Source organism: Leuciscus leuciscus (assembly GCF_965113295.1).
Source record: "Leuciscus leuciscus genome assembly, chromosome: 25".
Taxonomy (NCBI): domain Eukaryota; kingdom Metazoa; phylum Chordata; class Actinopteri; order Cypriniformes; family Leuciscidae; genus Leuciscus; species Leuciscus leuciscus.
Window position 1 is genome coordinate 8,923,921 of NC_138724.1, and position 23,535 is coordinate 8,947,455.

The 23,535-nt window shown below is 42.0% G+C and overlaps 2 protein-coding genes across 5 annotated transcripts in view; one reads left to right on the forward strand and one right to left on the reverse strand.

The window, feature by feature from the left end:
- Positions 1–15,175, forward strand: part of slc5a12 (solute carrier family 5 member 12) — a 30,751-nt gene extending 15,576 nt beyond the window's left edge. The window contains exons 10-15 of the mRNA XM_082160458.1: positions 421–488; positions 581–667; positions 1,890–2,077; positions 4,594–4,697; positions 14,576–14,685; positions 14,758–15,175. Coding sequence (XP_082016584.1) covers positions 421–488; positions 581–667; positions 1,890–2,077; positions 4,594–4,697; positions 14,576–14,685; positions 14,758–14,919 — 719 coding nt within the window. The 3' untranslated portion in view covers positions 14,920–15,175. The remainder of the gene's footprint in view (positions 1–420; positions 489–580; positions 668–1,889; positions 2,078–4,593; positions 4,698–14,575; positions 14,686–14,757) is intronic.
- Positions 15,176–16,445: 1,270 nt separating this feature from the next.
- The window catches only part of ano3 (anoctamin 3), a 132,841-nt gene continuing 125,751 nt past the window's right edge, over positions 16,446–23,535 (reverse strand). For all 4 annotated transcript variants that reach the window (XM_082160419.1, XM_082160422.1, XM_082160420.1 and 1 more), the window contains one exon: positions 16,446–22,824. In XM_082160419.1, the coding sequence (XP_082016545.1) occupies positions 22,642–22,824 (183 nt within the window). In that variant the 3' untranslated portion in view covers positions 16,446–22,641. The remainder of the gene's footprint in view (positions 22,825–23,535) is intronic.

A 23,535-nucleotide genomic window follows, 5' to 3' on the forward strand; every position in this document is an offset into this window, starting at 1 on the left:
TTTAAGATTACTGTAAATACACATTTAATACAGTTCAGTACACTTCTTTTTCACAAATGGAAGTTGATGAACCATATGGTTTCACATCAAGATCTACTGTAATGAATTGACAACAAGATTAGAAATGCCTTAATCTAGTGGTACATTTGATTGTGCAGATGCATATCTGTTCTTTAGATATTGCTTCTAATGTATTTTATTATTTATATTTTTCATAAGGTGAAAACTTTTAAATAACTCTCCTCTAATCTTTTTTCTTTAAGTCACACAAATGGTGTGCGATGAGCCAAATTTTCATACTTAGGGTTAGGGGTTTGTTTTAACTAACCCTAAATATAAGAATAGTAATAGTATTGCTTGACTAAGCAAGAACTACTTAATTTCATTAACTACACTGACTAATTGTCTGCTGATGCTCAGGTGTGGTGTTTGGGGTGGCCTGCACGACTATGGCCGTGGGTGCTTCATATATGGGAGGAATTGTTCAGGTATGTGGCTCATGGGATTCTCATTTGGGTTCAGATTATCTGTTCCTGCTTAATTTCCTGTCGTTGAGTATCTTTTTCCTCTCGTGCCTCAGGCGGCCCTCAGTATCCATGGCATGTGCGGAGGCCCAATGCTGGGCCTGTTTTCTCTTGGAATCCTGTTTCCTGTCACTAACCTAAAGGTTAATCTAAACTTTCATACCAGACTTGTGAAGGAGGGTACAGAGTCAGACATGTAGAATGGTTGGATTTAACTTTTTGTTTTCTCTCAATTTTGGAGTACTAGAGACATCTGAAACAACAGCAAAAAAAAATTTTTTATAAACGTTTAATTTTTACATCTCATTTACCAATGACATTGAATTTTAGAATAATACTTTATTTGTCAACTTTGAATGTTGCTCATACATCAAATGCAATATTCAATGTTTTATAATGGTAAAATCTCCTATTTTTACTTTGTACAATTTTAAATATCATAGCTGGTAATTGTTGAAGAGGTTTAAAAAAAAACAAAAAAAACTTCATGTGTATTTATGCAGCATTTTATATTAAAGCTAGGGCTAGAACATTTTTTTCTATGAAGTCTACATCATATCGTCACCTTCCTTAAATAATTGCCTAAGTCATTTTTTGACAAAAATTATTTTTTTGCATGAGTCATCTCCTCATGATGCTGGCCACCTCTGGTAAAATCCCCACATCCTCAGTTGAACAGATCATGCAGTTCTACCCCTGTAGTGTAATGGCCTATGTCAAGAGTCTGACTTAGGCCGTTTTATTTGGCCTAAGTCAAAAGATTTTACAAGCAATTTTTAATTTTTAAAAGGCAATTTTACAAGCTTTTCAAGATGGGAGCTGCATCAAGAAGAACGAACCTCTGAAGTTATTTTTCATTTTTTGTGTGTATTCTGAGAAACCTGAAAAATGACTTAGGCAATTATTTTAGGAAGGTGACGATATTTTTTTTTTGGTATAATGTACAAATCAATAAGACAAAAATCTTGTTTTTTAAATTTTCATAAGCTTGAGATCAAATTTTAACAAAATAAATGTTCCCCTATTTATCTGCAGAACCTCCATTTAAATAGAAATAATGAATGAGTATAAAAAATGTTACAGAGCCGCTAAAGGGACCTGATGGGAAAAATATATGAGATGGGAGTAAAAGCAAATGTTTTTGCGAAGGAACACAAAGATTTTGCGAGCAAACTCAAAGTTTCTCAGGGAACGCACAACTTTTGCCAGAGAGTGCAAAAGCATTGAAATCATTTTTCATGTACTTTCATGTAATTTTTACATGCACATTTTCATGCAAAATAAAACATGAATTACTTTTTAATTTGTGCTTTACTAAAGTTCATATTGTTAACATCCTTTGTGATTTTTGGTCTTTATCTTTAGGGGGCATTTGGGGGATTGATTGTGGGCATCAGTCTCTCATTCTGGGTTGGTGTGGGGGCTTTCATTTATCCAGCACCCAGCAATAACACATATCCTCTTGAACTCAGCACTGCAAGCTGCAACTTCAGCATCACAGCTGATGGATCCAACCAAACATCACTCACCGTGAGCGCTCTCTCCTCTGACAGGTGCAATGTGCTTTTATCATTCTTCTGAAGTTAAAATACCGAAGACCCCACTTTTGTGGAAGGAAATTTGTGTTTGTCAAACCATTTCATGGGGTGCAAGAGTGCACTCAGTTGTCCTAGAAAATAAGAATGTAATTTCTGTAAAATATTATCTCAGACTTGATGACCAACATAAAATTAAAGTAGATTATTACATATTCTGACATTGATTATTTCTATCCTTTTTATAAGGAATAAATATCTAGTTCAGTCATGAAACTCTGGAGGGTACAGGACCTTAACATGCAGTCTGCAAGCAATTACATCATTGCTGCATGGCACAAACTGATTGCTAATCCTGCAGCCAGTGTCTGTTGTAGGGTAGTCCTGAAGAACACTATTGTAGGGTAGTCCTGAAGAACACTATATAAGAGTTCCTCTGAACCCCTCCACCTCCTCCAGCTCCTCCTGCCTAGATCTGCTACAGGATTTATGTATGTCTATTTATGCAGCAGCAGCAGCAGCAGCAGCAGCAGCATATCTTACATGCTCACAGAAGTGTGTCTGTGTATCTATTGACAGTAAAGTCTGAAATTTCCGCACGTTAAAAAATAAATACGACCTCACCTTATGTCAATCACGCTTACACACTGCCTCCGAAACTTTCGTCCGTCATAAAAATTCGGATCAGGTTTTATTTTCTGCGTTTTTTGCATCCGTAGCAAGCATCTTGATAGGTGTTTTGACAATTCATGACGAATACGAAAAAACGCATACGAAAATTTCGAACTCAGTGTGCAAGGACCTTTAGTCAGTACAGCAGCAGTGTAGCAGATGTAGTCCAGCAAGACCAAATACTTTAACTTTGCCATTTTAAATAAGATGCTAAAACTATTTCAAAAGTTGTCATGATTGAAATGAAGTTCTTATAATATAATATAAAGATCAATTGACAGTCCTATTTTTTACAGTACAAATGTAAAACATGCTGCACTTTCATTATAATATCATATAATCATTTGTTAAAGGTACAATATGTAAGAATTTTGCATTAAAATATCCCAAAATCTCAAGGCCAGTGTTATATATTTTGTTAAGTTGATTACTTACAATATCCCAAATGTTTCCAACTATTTTTAAATCGTGAGAAAATTGCGATTTTAACCAAGGAAACGGGGCGTTAGAGCAGGGGTGAGCTGGGAGTCGCCAGTCAATTGCGTCATATCCGCGTCACCCTCGGTTTCCGCTCGTACTGCGTGGAGTCCTGGACAAATGCGGAAGTTGTAGTTGTAGCGTCTATCAAGCTACAAACTTTAGCTTGTTTCTGGCAGTCGTTATGGTACACAATTATTCTTTACCGATTGCAGCTGGTTCTGTCGACAAAGCATGCTTAATTTTATATTTTCCAAATGTAGCATTCGGTAATAGTTATGTTTATGTAAGGAAAGTATTATTGCTTTAGATTTGTGTTTAGTTTATTGACATTGTTTATCACGTCTGGTGTTTATGGCCATGTAAATAAACATAGCATGTGTTATACATAAAGATTAATCAGTATTTTGGCAAATGATGTGGGCATGTTCGAATGTACTTTTACAACAATTGTTTAGAACATGTAAAACTGCGCAGCGTTATCACAACAATGAATTCAACAAATACAGTCACATCTATGAAGTTTTAAACCTTACTTTTCTTGCGGTTAATTCATTTTAATGAAATAAAAGTGTGATGAGGTTTAAGAGTCAGGAAGGAAGAAGACGCGTCGTCGTGACTGGGACTCGTACTTTATTAAAATAAAGCAAAACAAACAAAAGCCGCGCACAACGCGCATTCACTGTGGCAACCGCGACGGCACAAAACAGTTCAAAAATGAGAGCTTGGATCCACCGGTTTTCTTCCTCTGCGTCCAATTTTCTCTCCAGTCTCTCTCTCGTTCCAGCGCGGCTTATAAGCGGTCTCTCCACGCCGATCACTGCAATAAGACACAGGTGCATTTGCACTTGACCTACTTGCTCGTCTCTTTTCTCTCCCATCACAGACCGCGCTGAACCACGCCCCCCTCGCCACAAAAAGCATGTCATTAAACGCAACATTTATAAAAATAGAACTTAGCCTCATCCATGAACATGATTTTTCGATTCCCGTCTGACTGATTTACATCCACGGTGGAGTTTAAAACGACAGTTCCCATCATTCCACGCTCCTTCACATCGTCATCAAGCTACGCCGTTGTTGTTGTTTGGAATGTAGCGCCCTCTAGCGGCAAAAATTCTTGCATATTGTACCTTTAACAAGTATTCATTACTTCAATGAGCTCATTGTTTCCACCTTAAATTATCACATTGTGATTTTGACTGTGATTTTGTATATGTACATTTCTGAAATACATTACTTAGACAGTTACCTCTGATGACAGATCACTAGTTTAAACTGTAATGTGGACTGAAACGATGTGCATTGTGAAAAGCGCTATACAAATTGTGAGTGTGAATTGAATAGAATTAATATGATGTAAATGATCTCTGTCTTGTGTTCAGGTATTGGCTGGCTGATTCATGGTACTCCATGTCCTATCTGTACTATAGTGCAGTGGGCTTTATTGGCACTATAGCATCAGGCCTACTTATCACACTGCTGACGGGTGAGAGCAACATTTCATTATAGGCGGCTGCACATATGGGGAAAAAACACCTAACCCTAAAAAAATTCTAACAAAAGGTTTCTCAGCTTTTTTTTGTAGTATTAGGTGTCCTTAATAACATACTGAAAGTTTACCAAAGTTTGACCACTAGAAAGGTGTAATTTTCAAGATGGTGTCTAAGATGGGGAGGAAGCCCTTAAAATATCCTAATTCCTTCATTATTTGACCTAGCCAAGTAATCTTGGTGTCCAACCCCATGTTTTCTGGGTCTATGAATCCATTGGACTTGACTAAATTGCACTGACATGATTACATACTTATGGAATCCAGATTTTGTGATATAACTGTAAGGTTTTATCTTTGTTTGGGGTGAACCAGAGATGTAAACGATTAAGCCTATGTCATGTAACTCTTTGGACACATACCCTTTTTTTTGGTGCTAAAACACAGACTTGACATTCAATGTAAAAGTTATTGCACCCAAAAGTAACTTAAATTGGAGTTGTATAACTTTGATCATAAACAACTCTGAATTAGCCCGAACAGAGGCCCGTGTGTGAACCCTCTAAAATGGTCACTCATTTCAATTTGAATAAGGTAATACATATGTAATGCATCCTCTATAGATGTTTTTGAGTATAAAGGTGGCATTACATCACATTTGTTTAATCAGTATTATCATTCATGAAAATGTTAACTTGACATAACACAGTCACAATCTCAACTTAGGTACCAATAATCTATTGCATCTTCACTCCAACTGCCCACCATGCTGTCTGTAATTAATGTTTGTTGCCTCTGTTTTTTTATGTTTGTATTGCAAATGTAATGCGATTTGCAACTGCAATCGCTCATTACTTGGACTGGGCAAATGTCAATTGTCTGTTTATGTGTAAACTGCTTGTTATTTACTGTTATTGTGAAGCGTCCTTGAGCTTGGGAAAGGCGCTATATAAATTAAACGTATTATTATTATTATTATTATTCATTATACTAAACCTCTGGTTTAGTAAAATTCAGGTAAGCCTTCAGACTTGAACCGCGGTTTCTTCAACCCCTACTTCCTCGTCCCAAAGAAGGATGGGGTCTGCGCCTCATTTTTGGTCTAGCTCTGGCTCCGCGGATGTTCTCCAAGTGCATGGATGCAGCTCTGGCCCCCTTGAGGCTCCAGGGCATCCGTGTGCTAAATTATCTAGACAACTGGCTCATTCTGGCTCATTCCAGAGGGTTGGTGTGTCGTCACAGGGACGTCCTTCTCCACCACCTCCGGTCTCTTGGTCTCAGGTCGAATGCTCAGAGGAGTGTCTTAACTCCTTCTCAGCAGACCACTTTCCTGGGTGTCCAACTTGATTCTCTCTCGATGCAGGCCCGTCTGGCCCCTGCTCGATTTTCCAGTCTCCGTGTGTGCTTAGCCCGTTTCACGCTCGGCCATCATGTAGCGGTGGGCATGTGTCGCAGGCTTCTGGGGCTCATGGCAGCAGCCTCTCCTGTGGTGCCCTTGGGTTTCCTTCATGAGACCATTCCTGTGGTGGATGAAACTCAGGGGCATCCGCCCTTCTTGGTCTGCCTTCCGCCTGCTGAGTGTCGCGTAGTTGCCTTTGCGCTCTTTGGAGGTGGAAAGACTCCCCCTTTTTACTTCAGGGGGTCATGATGGGTGTAGTTTGCCGTCACCAGGTTGTCACGATGGACGCCTCTTTGACTGGTTGGGGTGTGGTCTTCGAGGGCAGACTGGCATGCACTGTTTGGGCGGGCGAGCTTCTCCCGTGGCACACAAATTGCCTCGAGTTGCAATTCGTCTCTCTGGCCCTGGATAATTTTCTCCCGGCCCTGATGGGCTGTCATGTCATTGTCAGGACAAACAACATGGCAGTGGTGTCCCATGTAAATCGCCAGGGAGGCTTGCAGTCGCGCACCCTCGACAGGCATGCGCACCGCCTCCTCCTTTGGGCTCAAGACAGGTTTCTTTCGCTGAGAGCAGTTCACATTCCAAGGGACATGAACATCGCAGCGGACTTTCTGGGGAACGGATGTTGCACTGCCAAACAGTGGCTCAAATTTGGAGCATGTTCGGCTCATCTATTCAATCACATACTGACAGCGACAAAACACCTTGAGTTATTTACTGTATATCTAACAATAAAAAATCTGCTGCTTTCAGAGATAAAGACCATTCATACCAAAGATTCTGAGAGCTGCGAATAGTCCTATCAAAGTTATTTTAAAGAAGTCATACATCAATCTTTTTACACACATCTTTTTTTAATCTTTTTTTATATGGCTAATTTCTTGGCATATGAAACAAATAATAACAATTACATGTTGTGGTTTTGCTGTTGGGTCCGATATATTTGGTGTTGTCTCATCCTTCACAGCAGCTCCATTAGCATTATCCTCTTGCTAAATATGTTTTCCTTAAAACTGATAATCACTTAAAGGGTTAGTTCACCCAAAAAGGAAAATTCTGTCAGTAATTACTCTCCCTCATGTTGTTCCAACCCCGTAAGTCTTTCATTCATCTTCGGAACACAAATTAAGATATTTTTGATGAAATCTGAGAGCTGGATCACTCCTCCATAGGCTTCTATGGGATCGAAACTTGCCGGGCCAGAAAGTTAGTAAAGCCAATGTTTAAAATAGTCCAAGTGACTACAGTGGCTCAGCCATAAGTTTATCAAGCAACGAGAATACTTTTTGTGCAAAAAAAAAAAAAAAAAAAACTAAAATAATGACTTTATTCAACTATTAATTTTCTTCTGTATGGCCCTAAGAGTGAGTTCACGTAGTTCGTACACACAGCGCTTCTGTGTTCGTACCGCACAAGAGCAGACAATTCATCCACTTTTTTAACCACAGAGCGGACATTTCCCATTATCACTGCAGGTATGTCACTGCACCTCCTCTGCGACCTCTCTTCCTGATCTTAAAATTGATTTCCGACAGATAGACGTCAGGAACAAATCCACCCGAAGCTGAAAGCCGCAACTCCAAGAGCTCTAGCTGGTTATAGGTGATGAAGGGTGGGCATGGCCTCGGTTCACTTCCGTCGTTGCAGGCCCAATGTTTGAGTAACTCTCCAAAAGACTATTTCCCAGAGCCAAAAAAAGGCAAACCAAAATACGAATATTAAATACCGTCATATCGATAGCGTCCAATTTAAAAATCTAAGTGCAATGTAGTGTAATGTAATATCGAAACGCTTTCAATATTATTTTTCCGCAGAATACACAATACCAGCTGCACTTTTTTCCCCTCTCTCATCTCTCCGACATTTGCCGTTTCATTTGCTCAAGATGAATATTGTTGATGTTTTAAACAAGTGAGTGAGGGGAGGAGGGTTTGTGTGTCAACTCACTGTTTGAGAGATGAGAGAGCGAGAAATAGTAGCTGGTTTCGTATATTCTATCGTGTATAAAATTTTGCGTATTGCGCATAATTTTACTCATTCCCGCAGATTTTGTGCTCACACCCAAAGTGTGCAAACATAAAGCTGCCTCGCTGTACAAAATATACTTCTTTTTCACTGCATATCGTGCCTAAACAGTCAAATACACACAAAATAATGTCAAAATGCCGGTTTTGGCAAGTATTCAGTATTGTACTCACAATTCAGTCAGTTATGTTTTAAGTGAACGTAAACAATTTAGAACTTAAAGCATGCAATGGCCATTCTGGTGGTCCTTGAGCGCAACCTTTGTTTAAACTTCAGGCTTCAGCATTTGGAGAAACTGAGTTTCCCTTGTAGCGTCAGACACTGATGCAATGCTCGCTCCCGTTACATAATTAATGACAGTTCTGTATTGTTAAAACTACTTTTCAGATAACTTCACTACTTGAAAATGCCCACTGGTACAATGCTTAAAGTTGGACAAAGTTGGGGCAGATCGATCAACTCTGATTTCAAGGAGAAGCATCATTTGACGTCCCTTTCTAGATGATAGTGACTAAAATGAAATTCCAATGGTTGTTTTCAAGTGGAGATGGGAGAATTCCAAGTTCCCTATCGTCCGGTCACTACGACGTACATCGTGGTGAACGACGAATATCGCCCAAATCTAGTCAACAAAATGTTGTCTTTCATATTTCGCCTGACTGTAACGTTGTTTTTATGAAATATTAGGGCATATACATGTTAATTTGCAGTTTAATACGTTGCTTATACAAATAGCCTACATTTTATTTCAACATATTTCAGTCGATTTTTACTCATCTCAGTATAGCAATACAATTTGCTAAAACATCATCATTCATTCACACACGCGATTTAAATTTAAACTGTCTTTTTGCGAGCTGTGGTAAACAGCGCGCATCTCTGCCGTTCATTCATTCACAAAACAGAAACGCGATATATGTGAGATGGAAAAAAACTTACTACGGTTTTCCTCAGCTCAGTCGGATCCTTGCTCCTCGATATACCCGCACTTCTGAGGGACATTTTCCATTATTATTATTCCTCACAGCGCTGCGAGACGGTGTAAACAAGTAATGATCTGAATAAACTTGTGTTTTCTCGAGCTGATATGGGGGCGTTCACAGGTTTGCGTGGATGGCCTCATTCATTTGCGTTTGAATAGCGCGCGCTCTCCGTAGGCGGAGTCACATTACATTTGAATGAGCTGTAATGAGCTCGACTGGAATCGCTCTCTTTTAATACAGATTTCACAAGATGAGAATATTAGTTTTTTATATAAATTACTTAATTTAAAAGAAGAGAATTCAAGCTTCATGCCTGTGTGTCTGTATGCCTGTTTGACTGAGTATTCGCTGAGTTATTGTTCATTTTCGGACGCGTTTCAGAATGGACTTCACTGGCAGAGAAGTCGCTTTGTGTTTATTTTTCTATATTTGGCAAAAAGCACAACACTTTGTTTTTATTGTGAGTATACACAAAAATAATACACATTTAACAGAATCGATTGATGTATGAAACTCCTATGGAAAATCAAAGTCAACAGAGTATTTATGAGTTTCTTTTACACTGATAAAAAAAAAAGCGAGCTGGTATCGCCGGCGATACAGCCGACCTCAGGGGGTTAACTCCCCCGTGTCCCAGACCGGCCTCTTCGGCGACGCGGTCGAGAACTTCGCCCAGCAGTTCTCGGCTGTACAAAAGCAGACTGAGGCCATCAAACATATCCTGCCGCGGCGGCCAGCTGCTGCCCCCACCCCACCGCCTGCGGCCCCTCAGTCTGCTCGTCGCCGAGGGCTGCCTCCTGCATCTGCCCCTGCTCCCGCGCCGCCGCAGCAGCCTCCATCTAAACGGCGCCGTGGAGCCAGTCGCAGGCGGGCCGCCCCGCCCGTCCAGGACCCCGCCAAGAAGGGCGGAGAAAGCCAGGAACAAGCGGCCCTAGGACGGGCGACCCAGAGATGGCAGGGACTGCTCTCCAGGAGACGATGACCGCATCGCTCCATCCCCCGGAAGAGGGCGGGGTGGAAAATTCTTGTTTTCCTTTTGTTTTTGTTCCGCCGCTGGCCTCAAAACCAGCGGTACCCAAATTTTCAATAAAAGAGCAGTTTCTTCCGTCTCTGGGTCCGAAGAGGGCCCGGAGAGCAGTGGGGGGAGAGAATCCTCACCACTCTCATCCGCCTCTTCTATCGCCAGCAGGCAGCAGTGTGCAGTTCGAGAACGCAACCAAGCCGCCTCCTGCACCTCCGGCCTCGTGGAACCAGGTAAGTGTTGCACAGCACACTCAGACTCCGCTACGGGCCGCCTCCCAGAGAGAGCCTCCCGAGCCGAGCCCCTGTGTTCCACCTCGCTGCCCCACTCCGGGTACGCCTACGGTCCCTTTGGTCCCGCTTGTACGGTCTCTGCGAGCCTGGCTTGCGCTCCCCAGTCCGTCTCGCTGGCTCATTCGAACCATCAGGCTCGGCTATGCGATTCAGTTCGCCCGGCGTCCCCCCAAGTTTCGGGCCATCCACTCCACTACAGTGAGAGCAGCCGATGCCCATGTCTTGCGCACGGAGATCGCAGTCCTACTGGCGAAGGACGCAATAGAGCCGGTCCCTCCAGCCGATATGAGGTCAGGGCACTACAGTCCCTACTTCATTGTACCCAAGAAAGGTGGTGGGTTACGACCGATCTTGGACCTGCGAGTTTTGAATTGGAGCCTTCTCAAGCTACCATTAAAAATGCTCACGCAGAAACGCATTTTCGAATGCATCCGTCCTCAAGATTGGTTTGCAGTGATCGACCTGAAGGACGCGTACTTTCATGTCTCGATTCTTCCTCGACACAGGCCGTTTCTGCACTTTGCGTTCGAGGGTCGAGCATATCAGTACAAGGTCCTGCCCTTCGGGCTGGCCCTGTCTCCCCGTGTCTTCACGAAAGTCACGGAGGGGGCCCTTGTTCCCATGAGAAAACAGGGCGTTCGCATTCTCAACTATCTCGACGACTGGCTCATGCTAGCACACTCTCGAGATCAGTTATGCGAACACAGGGACCTCGTGCTCAGGCACCTCAGCCAGCTGGGCTTTCAGGTCAACTGGGAAAAGAGCAAACTCGCCCCCGTGCAGAGGATCTCTTTTCTCGGTATGGAGTTGGATTCGGTCGCACAGAGCAACGCGCTCAGTCGGTGCTGAACTGCTTGAACACGTTCAAAGGCAGGACGGCGGTCCCACTGAAATTCTTTCAGAGGCTCCTGGGGCATATGGCAGCGGCAGCAGCGGTAACTCCGCTCGGGCTGCTTCATATGAGACCGCTTCAGCACTGGCTTCACGGCCGAGTCCCGAGATGGGCGTGGCATCACGGCACTCACCGGATGGCAATCACACCGGAGTGCCGCCAGACCTTCAGTCCGTGGTCAGATCCCTCGTTCCTTCGGGCAGGAGTCCCCTTGGAACAGGTGTCCAGGCATGCTGTGGCGTTCACAGATGCCTCTGCCACCGGCTGGGGTGCCACGTACAACGGGCATGCAGTATCAGGGGTGTGGACGGGCCCCCAACTGCATTGGCACATCAACTGCCTCGAGTTGCTTGCAGTACGTCTCGCTCTGAGCCGCTTAAAAAGGCAGCTTCAGGGCAGAGACGTGCTGGTCCGTACGGACAACACTGCAACCGTTGCGTACATCAACCGTCAAGGTGGTCTACGCTCCCGTCACATGTCGCAACTCGCCCGCCATCTCCTCCTTTGGAGTCAGAAGCATCTGAGGTCGCTTCGAGCCATGTATGTCCCCGGTGTGCTCAACCATGTGGCCGACGAGCTATCACGAGCTGTGCTCCCGGGAGAATGGCGACTCCACCCCCCAGGTTCAGCTGATCTGGAGAGAGTTTGGAGAGGCTCAGGTAGACCTGTTTGCCTCCTCAGAGACCTCCCACTGCCATTTGTTTTACTCCCTGACCGAGGGAACACTCGGCACGGATGCACTGGCACACAGCTGGCCCCGGGGCCTCCGCAAATATGCATTTCCCCCAGTGAGCCTACTTGCACAGACCCTGTGCAAAGTCAGGGAGGACGAGGAGCAGGTCCTTCTGGTGGCTCCCTATTGGCCCACCCGGACTTGGTTCCCAGAACTCATGCTCCTCGTGACAGTCCCTCCCTGGCCCATTCCTCTGAGGAAGGATCCCACGTCCGGACCTCTGGAAACTCCATGTCTGGTCCCTGGACGGGACGCGGAGGTTCTAGGTGACTTACCCCCAGAGGTACTTAACACCATCACTTCTGCGCGAGCGCCGTCTACGAGACGTGCGTACGCCTTGAAGTGGAACCGGTTTGTCGATTAGTGTTCCTCCCGTAAAGAGGACCCCCGAAGATGTTCGATAGGGTCAGTGCTTTCCTTCTTGCAGCAAGGGCTGGAGCGAAGGCTGTCTCCCTCCACCCTTAAAGTACATGCTGCTGCTATTTCAGCATTTCATGACCACATAGATGGCAAAACAGTAGGAAAGCACGACCTGGTCGTCAGGTTCCTTAGGGGGGCGAGACGATTAAATCCTCCTCGTCCTCCCTCCATACCCTCTTGGGACCTTTCCCTGGTGCTTCGAGCACTTTAGGATGCTCCCTTTGAGCCTTTGCAGTCAGCAGACTTAAAGCTTCTCTCCTTGAAGACTTTGCTGCTGATCGCACTGGCCTCGATCAAGAGGGTAGGGGACCTGCAAGCATTTTCGGTCGACGAATCGTGCCTAGAGTTGTACTGAGACCCCGGCCTGGCTATGTGCCCAAGGTTCCTACCACTCCCTTTAGAGATCAGGTAGTGAACCTGCAAGCGCTGCCCCTGGAGGAGGCAGACCCAGCCCTGGCTTTGCTCTGTCCCGTTCGCACTCTGCGCATGTACGTGGACAGAACTCAAAGCATCAGGACCTCAGACCAGCTCTTTGTCTGTTTCGGAGGCCAGCAGAAGGGAAAGGCTGTCTCCAAGCAGAGGATGGCCCACTGGATAGTGGATGCCATCGCCTTGGCTTACCAAGCTCAAGGCGTGCCCTGCCCGCTCAGGTTGCATGCACACTCCACGAGAGGCGTTGCATCCTCCTGGGCGCTGGCACGTGGCTCCTCGCTAACAGATATCTGTAGAGCTGCGGGCTGGGCGACACCTAACACGTTCGCTAGATTCTATAGCCTACGTGTAGAGCCCGTGTCCTCCCGTGTTCTCTCCCTGAACGGGTAGAAGCACTGTGAGTACCGGCTCTGTCGGCTTGCTGTATCCTACTGTGCACCCTTATTACTCCAGAGTCAAAACCTGTTGAGTCCTCCAAACACCCTCGGCCCGGACATGGCGGAGTGTCCGGTGCCAGGCCTTTATCCGCTGAATTCTTGAGAACCGGGTCTAGGCTGGGTCCCATATGTGTGACCCTACGGGGATCCAATATGTGTATATTCTCCACGGCTGCTCCTAAATGGAAGCCCGTGTCTTTCCCTTGGGCTAAGTCACCCATTACTCATATGCAGTACAACCCTCGGGTTAGTCCATATGTCCATTCCCACATAAATCTCCTTAAGAATGTGGCTCTCGCAGCGTTCCCCTCCCTCAGTTCGGGAACGCTTTCCCAGTGTTATCCAATATCTCACTGTTTGGGTTATCACGGAACAACAGTGACGGGTCCTCTCGATGTAAGCCCTCTCCTATCGTCCTTCCAGGCAAGAAGGTGTAGAGGCTTACACAGGGCGCTGGATGGGGTGCAGCAGCTGTGGCGCTTTGGTAGGGATTCCTATTCGTCGTTCACCACGACGTACGTCGTAGTGACCGGACGATAGGGAACGTCTCGGTTACATATGGTAACCCTCGTTCCCTGAGGGAGGGAACGGAGACGTACGTCCCATCGCCACATCCGCTGCTACCCGCCGGGGCGACCAGCTTTTCAGGCTTGGCTCCTCAGCAAAAAACTGAAGTGCAATCGCACCAGCTGCTCGTTAAATACCCGCGATGCGAGGCTGCGCAGCTGATGCAAATGATTGCACGCCAATGTGTATTGGCTTGTTTTAGTTTCACTCGAAGTAGATTGGCCTCTCTAGCGAGATTCCTATTCGTCGTTCACCACGACGTACGTCTCCGTTCCCTCCCTCAGGGAACGAGGGTTACCATATGTAACCGAGACGTTCTGTGTTTTTTTGCAGCACAGCATGACTGCAACACTTTGAGGTCAGAAGTAGGATATGTCTTACCACCTCCAACGTCATATTATCTTGCATATTATTTAGGACGCATATTGTGTGAATTAGGACACAGCCAGTCTTTCTTCCTCCATATTATTTAACTGTGACAGGATAAGCCAAGTTGTCCAACAATGTGAGCAATCTTAATTCACCCTGACATTCCAACCAGTATGCTTTCTGTATGTACTGTATGTACCAGTTTTCTGCACAATAAATGGTCTGGGTGAACTGAGAAAGGAGTTTTATTTTGAGGAATTAGATAAATTGTTGTATATAACTACAATTCTGGTGTCTGCAGGACCAATGGACCCCAAAAAGTTGAAGCCAGGTATGACTCGATCAGTGAAGGACGTGATCTGCTTCTGCTCTGAGAGATTCAAACACACAGATTTTAGTGAAGACAAAGAGGTACAGAGCGTCTTTTAGAATGTGCCTTTGAGTTGTCTGAATGCACACTGAACCTTTCTTTGCTTCTATTAGGATTTGGGAGACTTTGGTAAGGCATGGGAGAAACATCCAGACCAGGAAGGTGTCCTAAAAATGGAGACGGTCAACAGCAGTAGTGATAACCTGCAGGAAAATGCTTATACTAATGCTGCCTTTGACCAAAATGAAACTAGTCAAGTTCAAGTAAAGCTGTAACTTTTTGAGTTCAGTATCATAAATGTAAATACACGGTCAATGAAGTCAAATAATACATCAGTTATTTAATTTAAAAGATACAATCAATATTTTATTACAGAAAAGTGTGATCCAAATCTATGTTACATACATGTTTTGTACAATTATTGTATGCATACTGTTATTTGCGTTACACGTAAACCAGGACATCATAAACAAAGGATCTCATAAACAGCCTTTATATCATAACTATAAAAAATTAAATAATGTGGTGTCATTCAGAGTTGCATTGAATATTATTCAAGGTGACTGTTAATTTGCCAGTTAGAATGTGCTCCTGGATCAACATCTTAAAACCTGGGGTGCTCATTCCTGTTCCTGGAATCTATCTTCCTGCAAAGTTTCCCTCATTCAATTACACCTGAAACAACTGATTAGGATCTTCAGGAACACTTGCTAATCGCAAACAGGTGTGTTGGAGCAAGGTTGGAACTCTATAGAAAGGTCGATCTTCAGGAACAGGAATGAGCACCTCTGCCTAAAACTCAACTTTACTTTCTCCCTTGAATCCCTACTTCTAACCCTTAACCATACATCTGACCCCCAACCCTGATCGTAACCCATGACCCTACCTCCTATTCTTAAGTAACCCTAACCTGTCACATTAATTTTAAACTCTTAACTCAAATCTCTATTTCTAAACTTGACTCTAAACTAACCCTAAACCAAATTTCTGGATTCTAACCTTCGGCCCTAACCACTATTTGAACCTTTCAATCCCAATCCTTACCCCTAACGATTCGCAATCTCCAACTGTAATGCCTGGTACACATTGTATGATTTTGGGCTGTCCCAGACAAAAGATGACCAATCGTAGCGATTTCGTGACTCTGAAATGGTGGTCCTATGTTGTACAGCGAGAGAGGTTCAAAGATGGCCTTTGTCATTGTCTTGCGAGGAAAGATAGCCTGCGATAATTTTCTGACAGTGTCATCTCAAAATGTTTTTGCTGTTACTACTGTATGCTGAATATCCAATAAAAATGAAGTGAAGTGGCATATTGATCACCACAACAAAAACTTAAAACTACGCTAAAAACTTAACCTACTTACCTCAAGCTCCATTTACAAAATTGGCATGCCAAGTTGGCCTCTTTTTCCTAGCCATGTCCATATTCTCCTCTTTCGCTTCCTACTCTTTTTTTTCAGTGCACATAAAAACCACATTTGCCAAAGTGCGATTAATCTTGCTCTATTTGTTTACCAATAGGGCATGCTGATGATGTTCTATTCTTCTATACTAACTTGTGTCATAGCTTACGATTCAACAGATGTCATCATCATACAGTATACATACATGTCGTACCCAGGTTTATTAGATCCATGTCGTACAGTGTGATTTGTAATGATCTTACAGGATTGCCGAAATTGCACATTCTGTAACAGGCATTACATATACTGGCAGTGCTCAAATTAAAGGTGCAGTAAGTGATTTCTGAGAAATGCGGTTGACAAATTTAATCAAAACATTTTTGTGAATATTTGCTAGATGTCTGTTTTGTGGGTGTGCTAAAAAAAAAAAAAAAAAAAAAAGTGTTTGTACATAGTCCTGGCTGTGTAAATAGGAGATTCACCAATCCACAAAGCGCCACAACACTCTTGTAGCCAATCAACAATCGGGGCATATTATATGCCTCATGATGGGGAGGAGAGAGAATTATAAGCAGAATATTTGTAGAAAGACTGCAGAAAGAGAGATGGCTGAGATATTACCAAAGAGGAAAATGTCAGAGGAATATAATTGGAAAAAGAAGGCAAGAGCTAAGACCTGCATTTATATTGGAAAAGCTTTCCAGTGATGGAGAGATTACAGAGAGACAAGGCCTAAAACCAGATGCAGAGGTTGCTTTGTTTCTGCTTAATACATGAGTAACATTGGTTTTGCTGTGTTTCATAGAACCAAGATATGCTGTTGTATACTGTTGTTGCTAGACATTGCATCGTGTGTTTGTTATTTCGAGGGCGGCACAATAAAGGAAGGGGAGTGTTTCTATTGGGTAGTGGTGTGCTTTTTTGGGTGTCAATTTCAAATATCAATAGTGTTTCTCAGAAATCGCTTACTGCACCTTAAATCTGCTAAATTTCTATAAAAAAAAAACTTGCCAAAACTAACCCTAATATCAGAGAAAAATATTTTTGTCAAGACCCAACCTCAGCTCAACACCATACATGCAAACTCATTCAAAATTAACATAATCCTCACCCATGAATCACATGTGCGCTGTGGGATCTTGTAAACTCCCTTCTCAGACTTTGACATATTGCATACATCCAAAAGAATCTATTTGTCGATATGCCAAAATATGAACACATTCATGAATCTGTAAATTTGAGTCAGAATGGCTTTGCAAAAAAATGTACACCAAAAATAATTTTGCTCATGCTTCATAATAAGGCCCATTGGCTCTACACAGAGCCTACGTACTAGAGTCTCTCTGCCATTTGAATATCATACATATGCATTATGTAAATTGAACAGAACTCTGAAATGGAATTTTGAATTTAAACGTAAGCAGTGAAATTTTACAGCAAAATAGCATCCATCTTTTTAATAGTCACAATTGCATTGCTTTGAATTAGACTAATGATTGATGTTGCAGGAAGTCATTCTTAGAATTGAAAGCAGTGAGTATGTGTAAGATCTGTTAAGCATTGACTATGATGTTATAATACATGCTGTTACTCATTACTTCTAAACATTTTTATTGTTTCATGTGCTTTTGACAGGCATTTTCAATGAAGACATGTTATACACTATCAAGCGTGTTTGATCAACCCTGAATAACATTTGTTGCCCAATAGCCTGTAAAAATGTTAATGAGAATGCCACAAACCCATTAACAGCTGATCATTCATGATGATGAACCACTACAACATGTACAGATCTCAGATCAGTCTTCTCTGGTTTAAGCAGATATAGGCCATGCACACTTCACAGTAAAAAGTGCACAAAAAAACACAAAGGTTTGTCAAGAGCAAGATGGGCTGGGCTCATAAATCAGGTCATGCATAGATTACAGTACACCAAGAGAACGGTGTGTTACATTAAAGACTACTTCCTGTTTAAGGTCAGCCTCACATTTTCATTCTACTGAGAACTACTGGTCCTGCTTAGCATCCATACAAAGCATCAAATCAAAATTTAGTTTTCTAATACAGTGATTCTCAACTGGTCTTGATTTGACCTAAATGGTGACCCAAACACCATGCTAAAATTGGGCTGTCCACATCCCTACCAAAGGAGACCAGGGACTATAGTTTTTGGGTTGTGACCCACCAGTTGAGAACAACTGTTCTAATAAACTACACAGTGATCAGTTTTAACATAGATTTTTATTTCAACTGTGATTCCTAAATAGAGTTAACAGGAAATAAATTACACTCCTAAAGTGTTTTCATGAAATTAAACTTTAATTGGACTTTTTTCCAGTGTAGTGAAGTATCTATAAGGCAAAAACACAATTTAAGCTTATTTTCTGAGTTTTTTTAGTGTATATTATCTATACCCATATGGGGTCTGTACCCATGCAAATAGAAAGTGCAAAAATATATACCTAAAAAAGCAATACTTGATTCAAGCTAGGAAAATATGATACAGAGTTCTCATCTGCAAACACTCAAAGGGCCTGAGGAGGACATGCAATGACTGTTCGAAATGGGATACTAGTGTACTTCTTGAGTACGTACTGCATACTGCATAGTATACACTGTAATATGCCTAACATATATATATATTTTAAAAGAACACATTATGAAATGATAAATGTTTTGAACAGTAGTATGCTACATAGTGGTCACATGGCCTCATTACATTGCATGTGTAATTTAATTGAACTATGTGACATCTAGTTATTTCTAAAATAAAAATGTTTATTTTGCACTGTTGATCAGAACGTGAGAAAGGAGAATCATGGTTCATATCACTTTCAGTGGATTTGTCAAACTAAAATGTAAGGTCAAGTTGAGCGCATTGCATTTTGGGATACAGTATCTCACGCACTGCTCTATACCGCACATTTTATCACATGTAGTAAGTCATAATCCATGCATACACACAATGAACATAATTCACACAATATACAAACTACATACTGAAGAAACAGTATGAGTTGTAGGATAGTATGCTATTTCGAACATAGCCATTGCGTTGGGTTTTGAAAAACTGTTAGAATGAGATGCATGCTGGGAGCACTCACTTCATCAGCTTTACAAAACACTCTCTTTCACACACACACACACACACACACACACACACACACACACGCAAACACACAATTATAAATGCACATTTAAACGTGCACACATACACACCCAAAGAAAATGAAACAGAAAATAAAACATTTAAATTGACAAAGAAATAAAACAAAAAAGCAAAATGTCAAATAAGAAAAACTGTCTTACGTGTCTATTGTCCCAGTGTTAATTCTATCATCACATCTGCTTTATGCTCTAACTGTATGAATAATGGATTGATTGATATGAGCTAATGCGGTTCGATTTTTACAGTAGTTGGCTATGTTTGGAGTGGAATATTAGCTTACTGCTTATTTCATGCTGCAAAGTTTGTGTATACTGCATACAATTTTTTAATAGTATGTGAAACAGCATCCATTATGCAATGATAAATGTGTCAAACAGTAGGCCTAGTATGCTACATAGTTGCTACATAACTCAAGTAATGTCTAGTAACCGAGTAATATTTTGGAAATAATATGCATTTTAATCCATTTTTGGTATTCCAATCAAATAATGAATCAAAAATGATTTAATAATAATCATATTACTTCTAGTTCATTAATCAAACTGGAAAATTAGTGCTGCAGGATGACATAGTTTTGTAGGTCAAAACCTGGAAATGAGTTAGCATTCTAGCACTTCTGATTCCATCATTCTGAAGTCATTGGGGTTTTTGAATGGGTTTTTGGTTAAATGCCTGAAATAAGGTATTTGGTTGACGAGATCAAGATATTTTTAATTTGATCACAGAAAATACAACAGTTTTACCCCACTTTTGATTTTAAAAGTTTTTATTTTAAAAGGCAGTTGCTAACAAGTGGTCAAAAGGGACTAAGGAGGTTGTTGGGGACATAAACGCTGTCTACTCACTAATCCACTTTCACAGCCTCATTGTGTTCATAATCGTATTCTTGCAAAGTATTAACTTAATTGAGAAAATGTTTTATTTAATTTTATAAAGACTGAAAGAGTTTAAGAAGCCTATGGTTGTGACATTGAAGACATGCAACCATGGAGTAGCTCGTTTATAGCCTACATTTAGCTTTTTACTTCTGGCGATTGTATTAAGACATTAAAATTAATAAAAGCTGTTAATTTGAGAAGATTATCATGATGAACAAAACATGTAAGAATCATAAACATTTATTGGTCACGTAACTTATTTTCTACACTAATCCAAAAGAAGAGAGAAAAAAAATCCTATTGGCTTTTTGTTGAACCAGGGTGATGCTAACTTCTGGGTTGGCCTACAAAAATACATCATCACTGTAGCACTCTGTAGGTTATGTCGGAAGCATTGCATTATTGGACACCGCATTTCACTCAACACACTCTGGTTGTATGCTGAACACTTTTGCAATTGTAGTGGGTCATCTATCCATACGGAAAATTCACAGTACATACATGCAGTACTATATACTGTAGAGATGCACTTCCGTGAGCTTAGGTCGGTGGGCACATGGGCTGATGGAGCCATAAACACACAAAATACATCACAGCTGAGCAACAAACACTCACACATCAAATTCAGCTCACACACGCTACAAAACCTGACATATGGACAAGGACATAGTCTTTTATAAAATAATAAAAAACAAAGAAACAACATGCAATTAAAAAAATAACATGCATGTTATTTATAATCACCATTTTGCCAAAGTTGGCAATTTATTTTGCCTAGACAAAATGACATTGTATTGAAAGACAGATCTGCATATCTTTTCAAGGCGATGTAGTACATACAAACTGTTCAATTGCATAAACAGACTGATTTTTATTTGGTAATTTATTTTATTTTTTTACCAGAAACCACTTTTGTAACAAGAATCACAATGTGAGATGCTGGCAAGCGAAGAGAGAGGGCGTATTCGGTAAATATGTTTGTAAGTAAACGTTGTCACATTGCCTGGCTCCAGGTAGAGATCTGCTTCACAGCGGGATGATAGCTGCCACACACAGAGATGCAGACAAGTAGACAAGCAGAGGACAGGAACTCCAAAATCCCTTCATCTGCATAGTAAACAATCCAACCGCACGAGTGCTCCATTCAGAACTATGATAGGACACAGATGAAAGAGCAGCGACTCTGCAGGCCATGCTGGGAAGGATGCGTGTTCAATGAATATTTTCAAAGTTACTTCCCACCTACACACTTGAGTTTACTGTGTATCAGAGAACGCTGTAATCCATTGATTTAAAAGTTGATGATCCGGCACATGGAGATAGCGAGGGTTTGCAAAAGTGAAACTCCTTCATATGAACTTCACCTTGAACTCTTTCAGCAGTGTACTCTGGAACAGACTTTTTTTTTTTTACCATTGAGAAGGCAGGCAGGTCCAGTTGTGCTTTCGGAAATACAATTTGTTGCATTTCCGCTTGCTTTCAAATGAATCCGACTCTTTCCACACTCTCAAAATGGATCTTACGCAATTATATCCATGAAACATCATCAGAGCTTTCTCCAGTGCCGTGGATCTCAAACTTTTAAATGTGGCAAACCACCTTTTTTTTTTTTTTTTTTTGCCAGGTTGCTGTTTTGCTACTTTTAGCCAATTAACTTAAAGCTACACTGTGTATTTTTTAAAGTTGATTCTTAGCAAAAAACACTTTGTTCTTTCAAAGTGATATGTGCTCATTAATGTGTAATTACTTCTACCAACTAATCAAGTATTCTCGTAAGCGTAGAATCTGCCATTTAGAATACATACGAGCGAGCCGCTCGAATGGCGGCAACCATGTTGCACCTCCATCTTGAAAATACATGTGCCAAAGAGGGACATACCTGGAAATTCAAGCTTCGCCTTTTGCGTTTTTACACTCAGTGGCACCGTGACGAATGTGAGGGGGAGATTACTCGTGATTGCCGGCAGATTTGAAATAATACGGCCACCGTAGGAGTTAAAACACCCTCGGAATGGGAGGGGCTAGAAAGTAATATTCAGTAGGTAGTCAAACAATTTCACCGCTAGATGGGAAAAAATCCTACACAGTGTAGCTTTAAACTAGCCAACTGTTTTTAAAGTAGCCAATCAGTACAGTTTGAGAACTACTGCTCTAGTGAGTAAACTCAATCATCAGGATGGAAAAACAGGATAATTGAGGTCTCAGGCAGGGGTCATGTGACTGAGAAGAACCTCTTTGGTGCAGAGTACCAACTCCTGGTTCTAAAGGCCCACCCGGAGATCAGGTTTTGACCCCAAACAAACACTGAATCCGCTCCCTGGTTTATCACAGCAATGAAAATCTGAAGTGGGCAGTCCATGCATGGAATCAATAAAGCCAGCCATCCAAGGCAGCAGAACAGTCGTACATGAATGCCTGTGTTCACATTTGTGCTGCAGTTGCGCAAAGACGTTTGTTTACCACTTTCAAGCATTTATGTGCTTTTGTGGGTAGGGTATGTGATTCTCCAGTGGGCATTTATCCGTGTATTTATGGGTAGGCACGACTAAGGCCACTCATGGTGATAACGTTTGCCATTCTTTTTCCGCTCTTTCTGCAGGTGCTCCAGTTCCGCCTCGTACACCATCTCTTGCATTAGGTATTTCTCCCTGCGCATGCGATCACACAGGTCTTTGGGCATGTCTGGAATCATGTGGGCTATGAAGGTCTTAATGCCAAACACAAGGTGCTATGGAGAATACAACAGACAATAAAAAATGCATAAATATTAAATATTATTTTGCTGTATTGAGTAGCTAACGACAACTAAATCAGCCTTTCATGTAGGTAATTTGGAGTTTTTTTGCCTACTGTTTTATGAATACTGTATATTTGAACATACTACGCATTTGACTATTTATTTTTCCAACATGAAAACATTTTGGTGGAAAACAGACAAAAGTCCGGCTCTGTGAGATTAGATACTTTTTTAACTAGTTCCTCTTGGCCTACTCTGAGCAGGGCTTAAATTGAGGTGTGTTAACAAGTTTGCTAATGACCACAACATGAGGTTTATATGCACAGCTATCATGTACCGGTTGGCCAACATTTACACTGACAATCCTAAACCTCAATCCCACCCGGGTCACGGCACCACTTTAACTTGTTCCTTGCAGGGCACTCCAAGAACCAGTGATAGTCGGCATGAGAGTTGGGCACGTTAACAAGAATGCTAAAGACCACAGCCTCTAGTGTTAGTCACCTCCTGAGTCCAGGGTGAGTGAGGTTTACCTGCATAGCTCTCTTGTACCAGATGGCTTCCATTACACTAGTCACTAATGACTAGTGCATTGAATCGTATTGTAACTTTATCAAAGGGCAGCTTTAACTTTAACTTATCTACTTAAAATTATGAATATATTGAAGATTTGAGTGCTAAAGTTTCAAAGTAGCTTCCCCA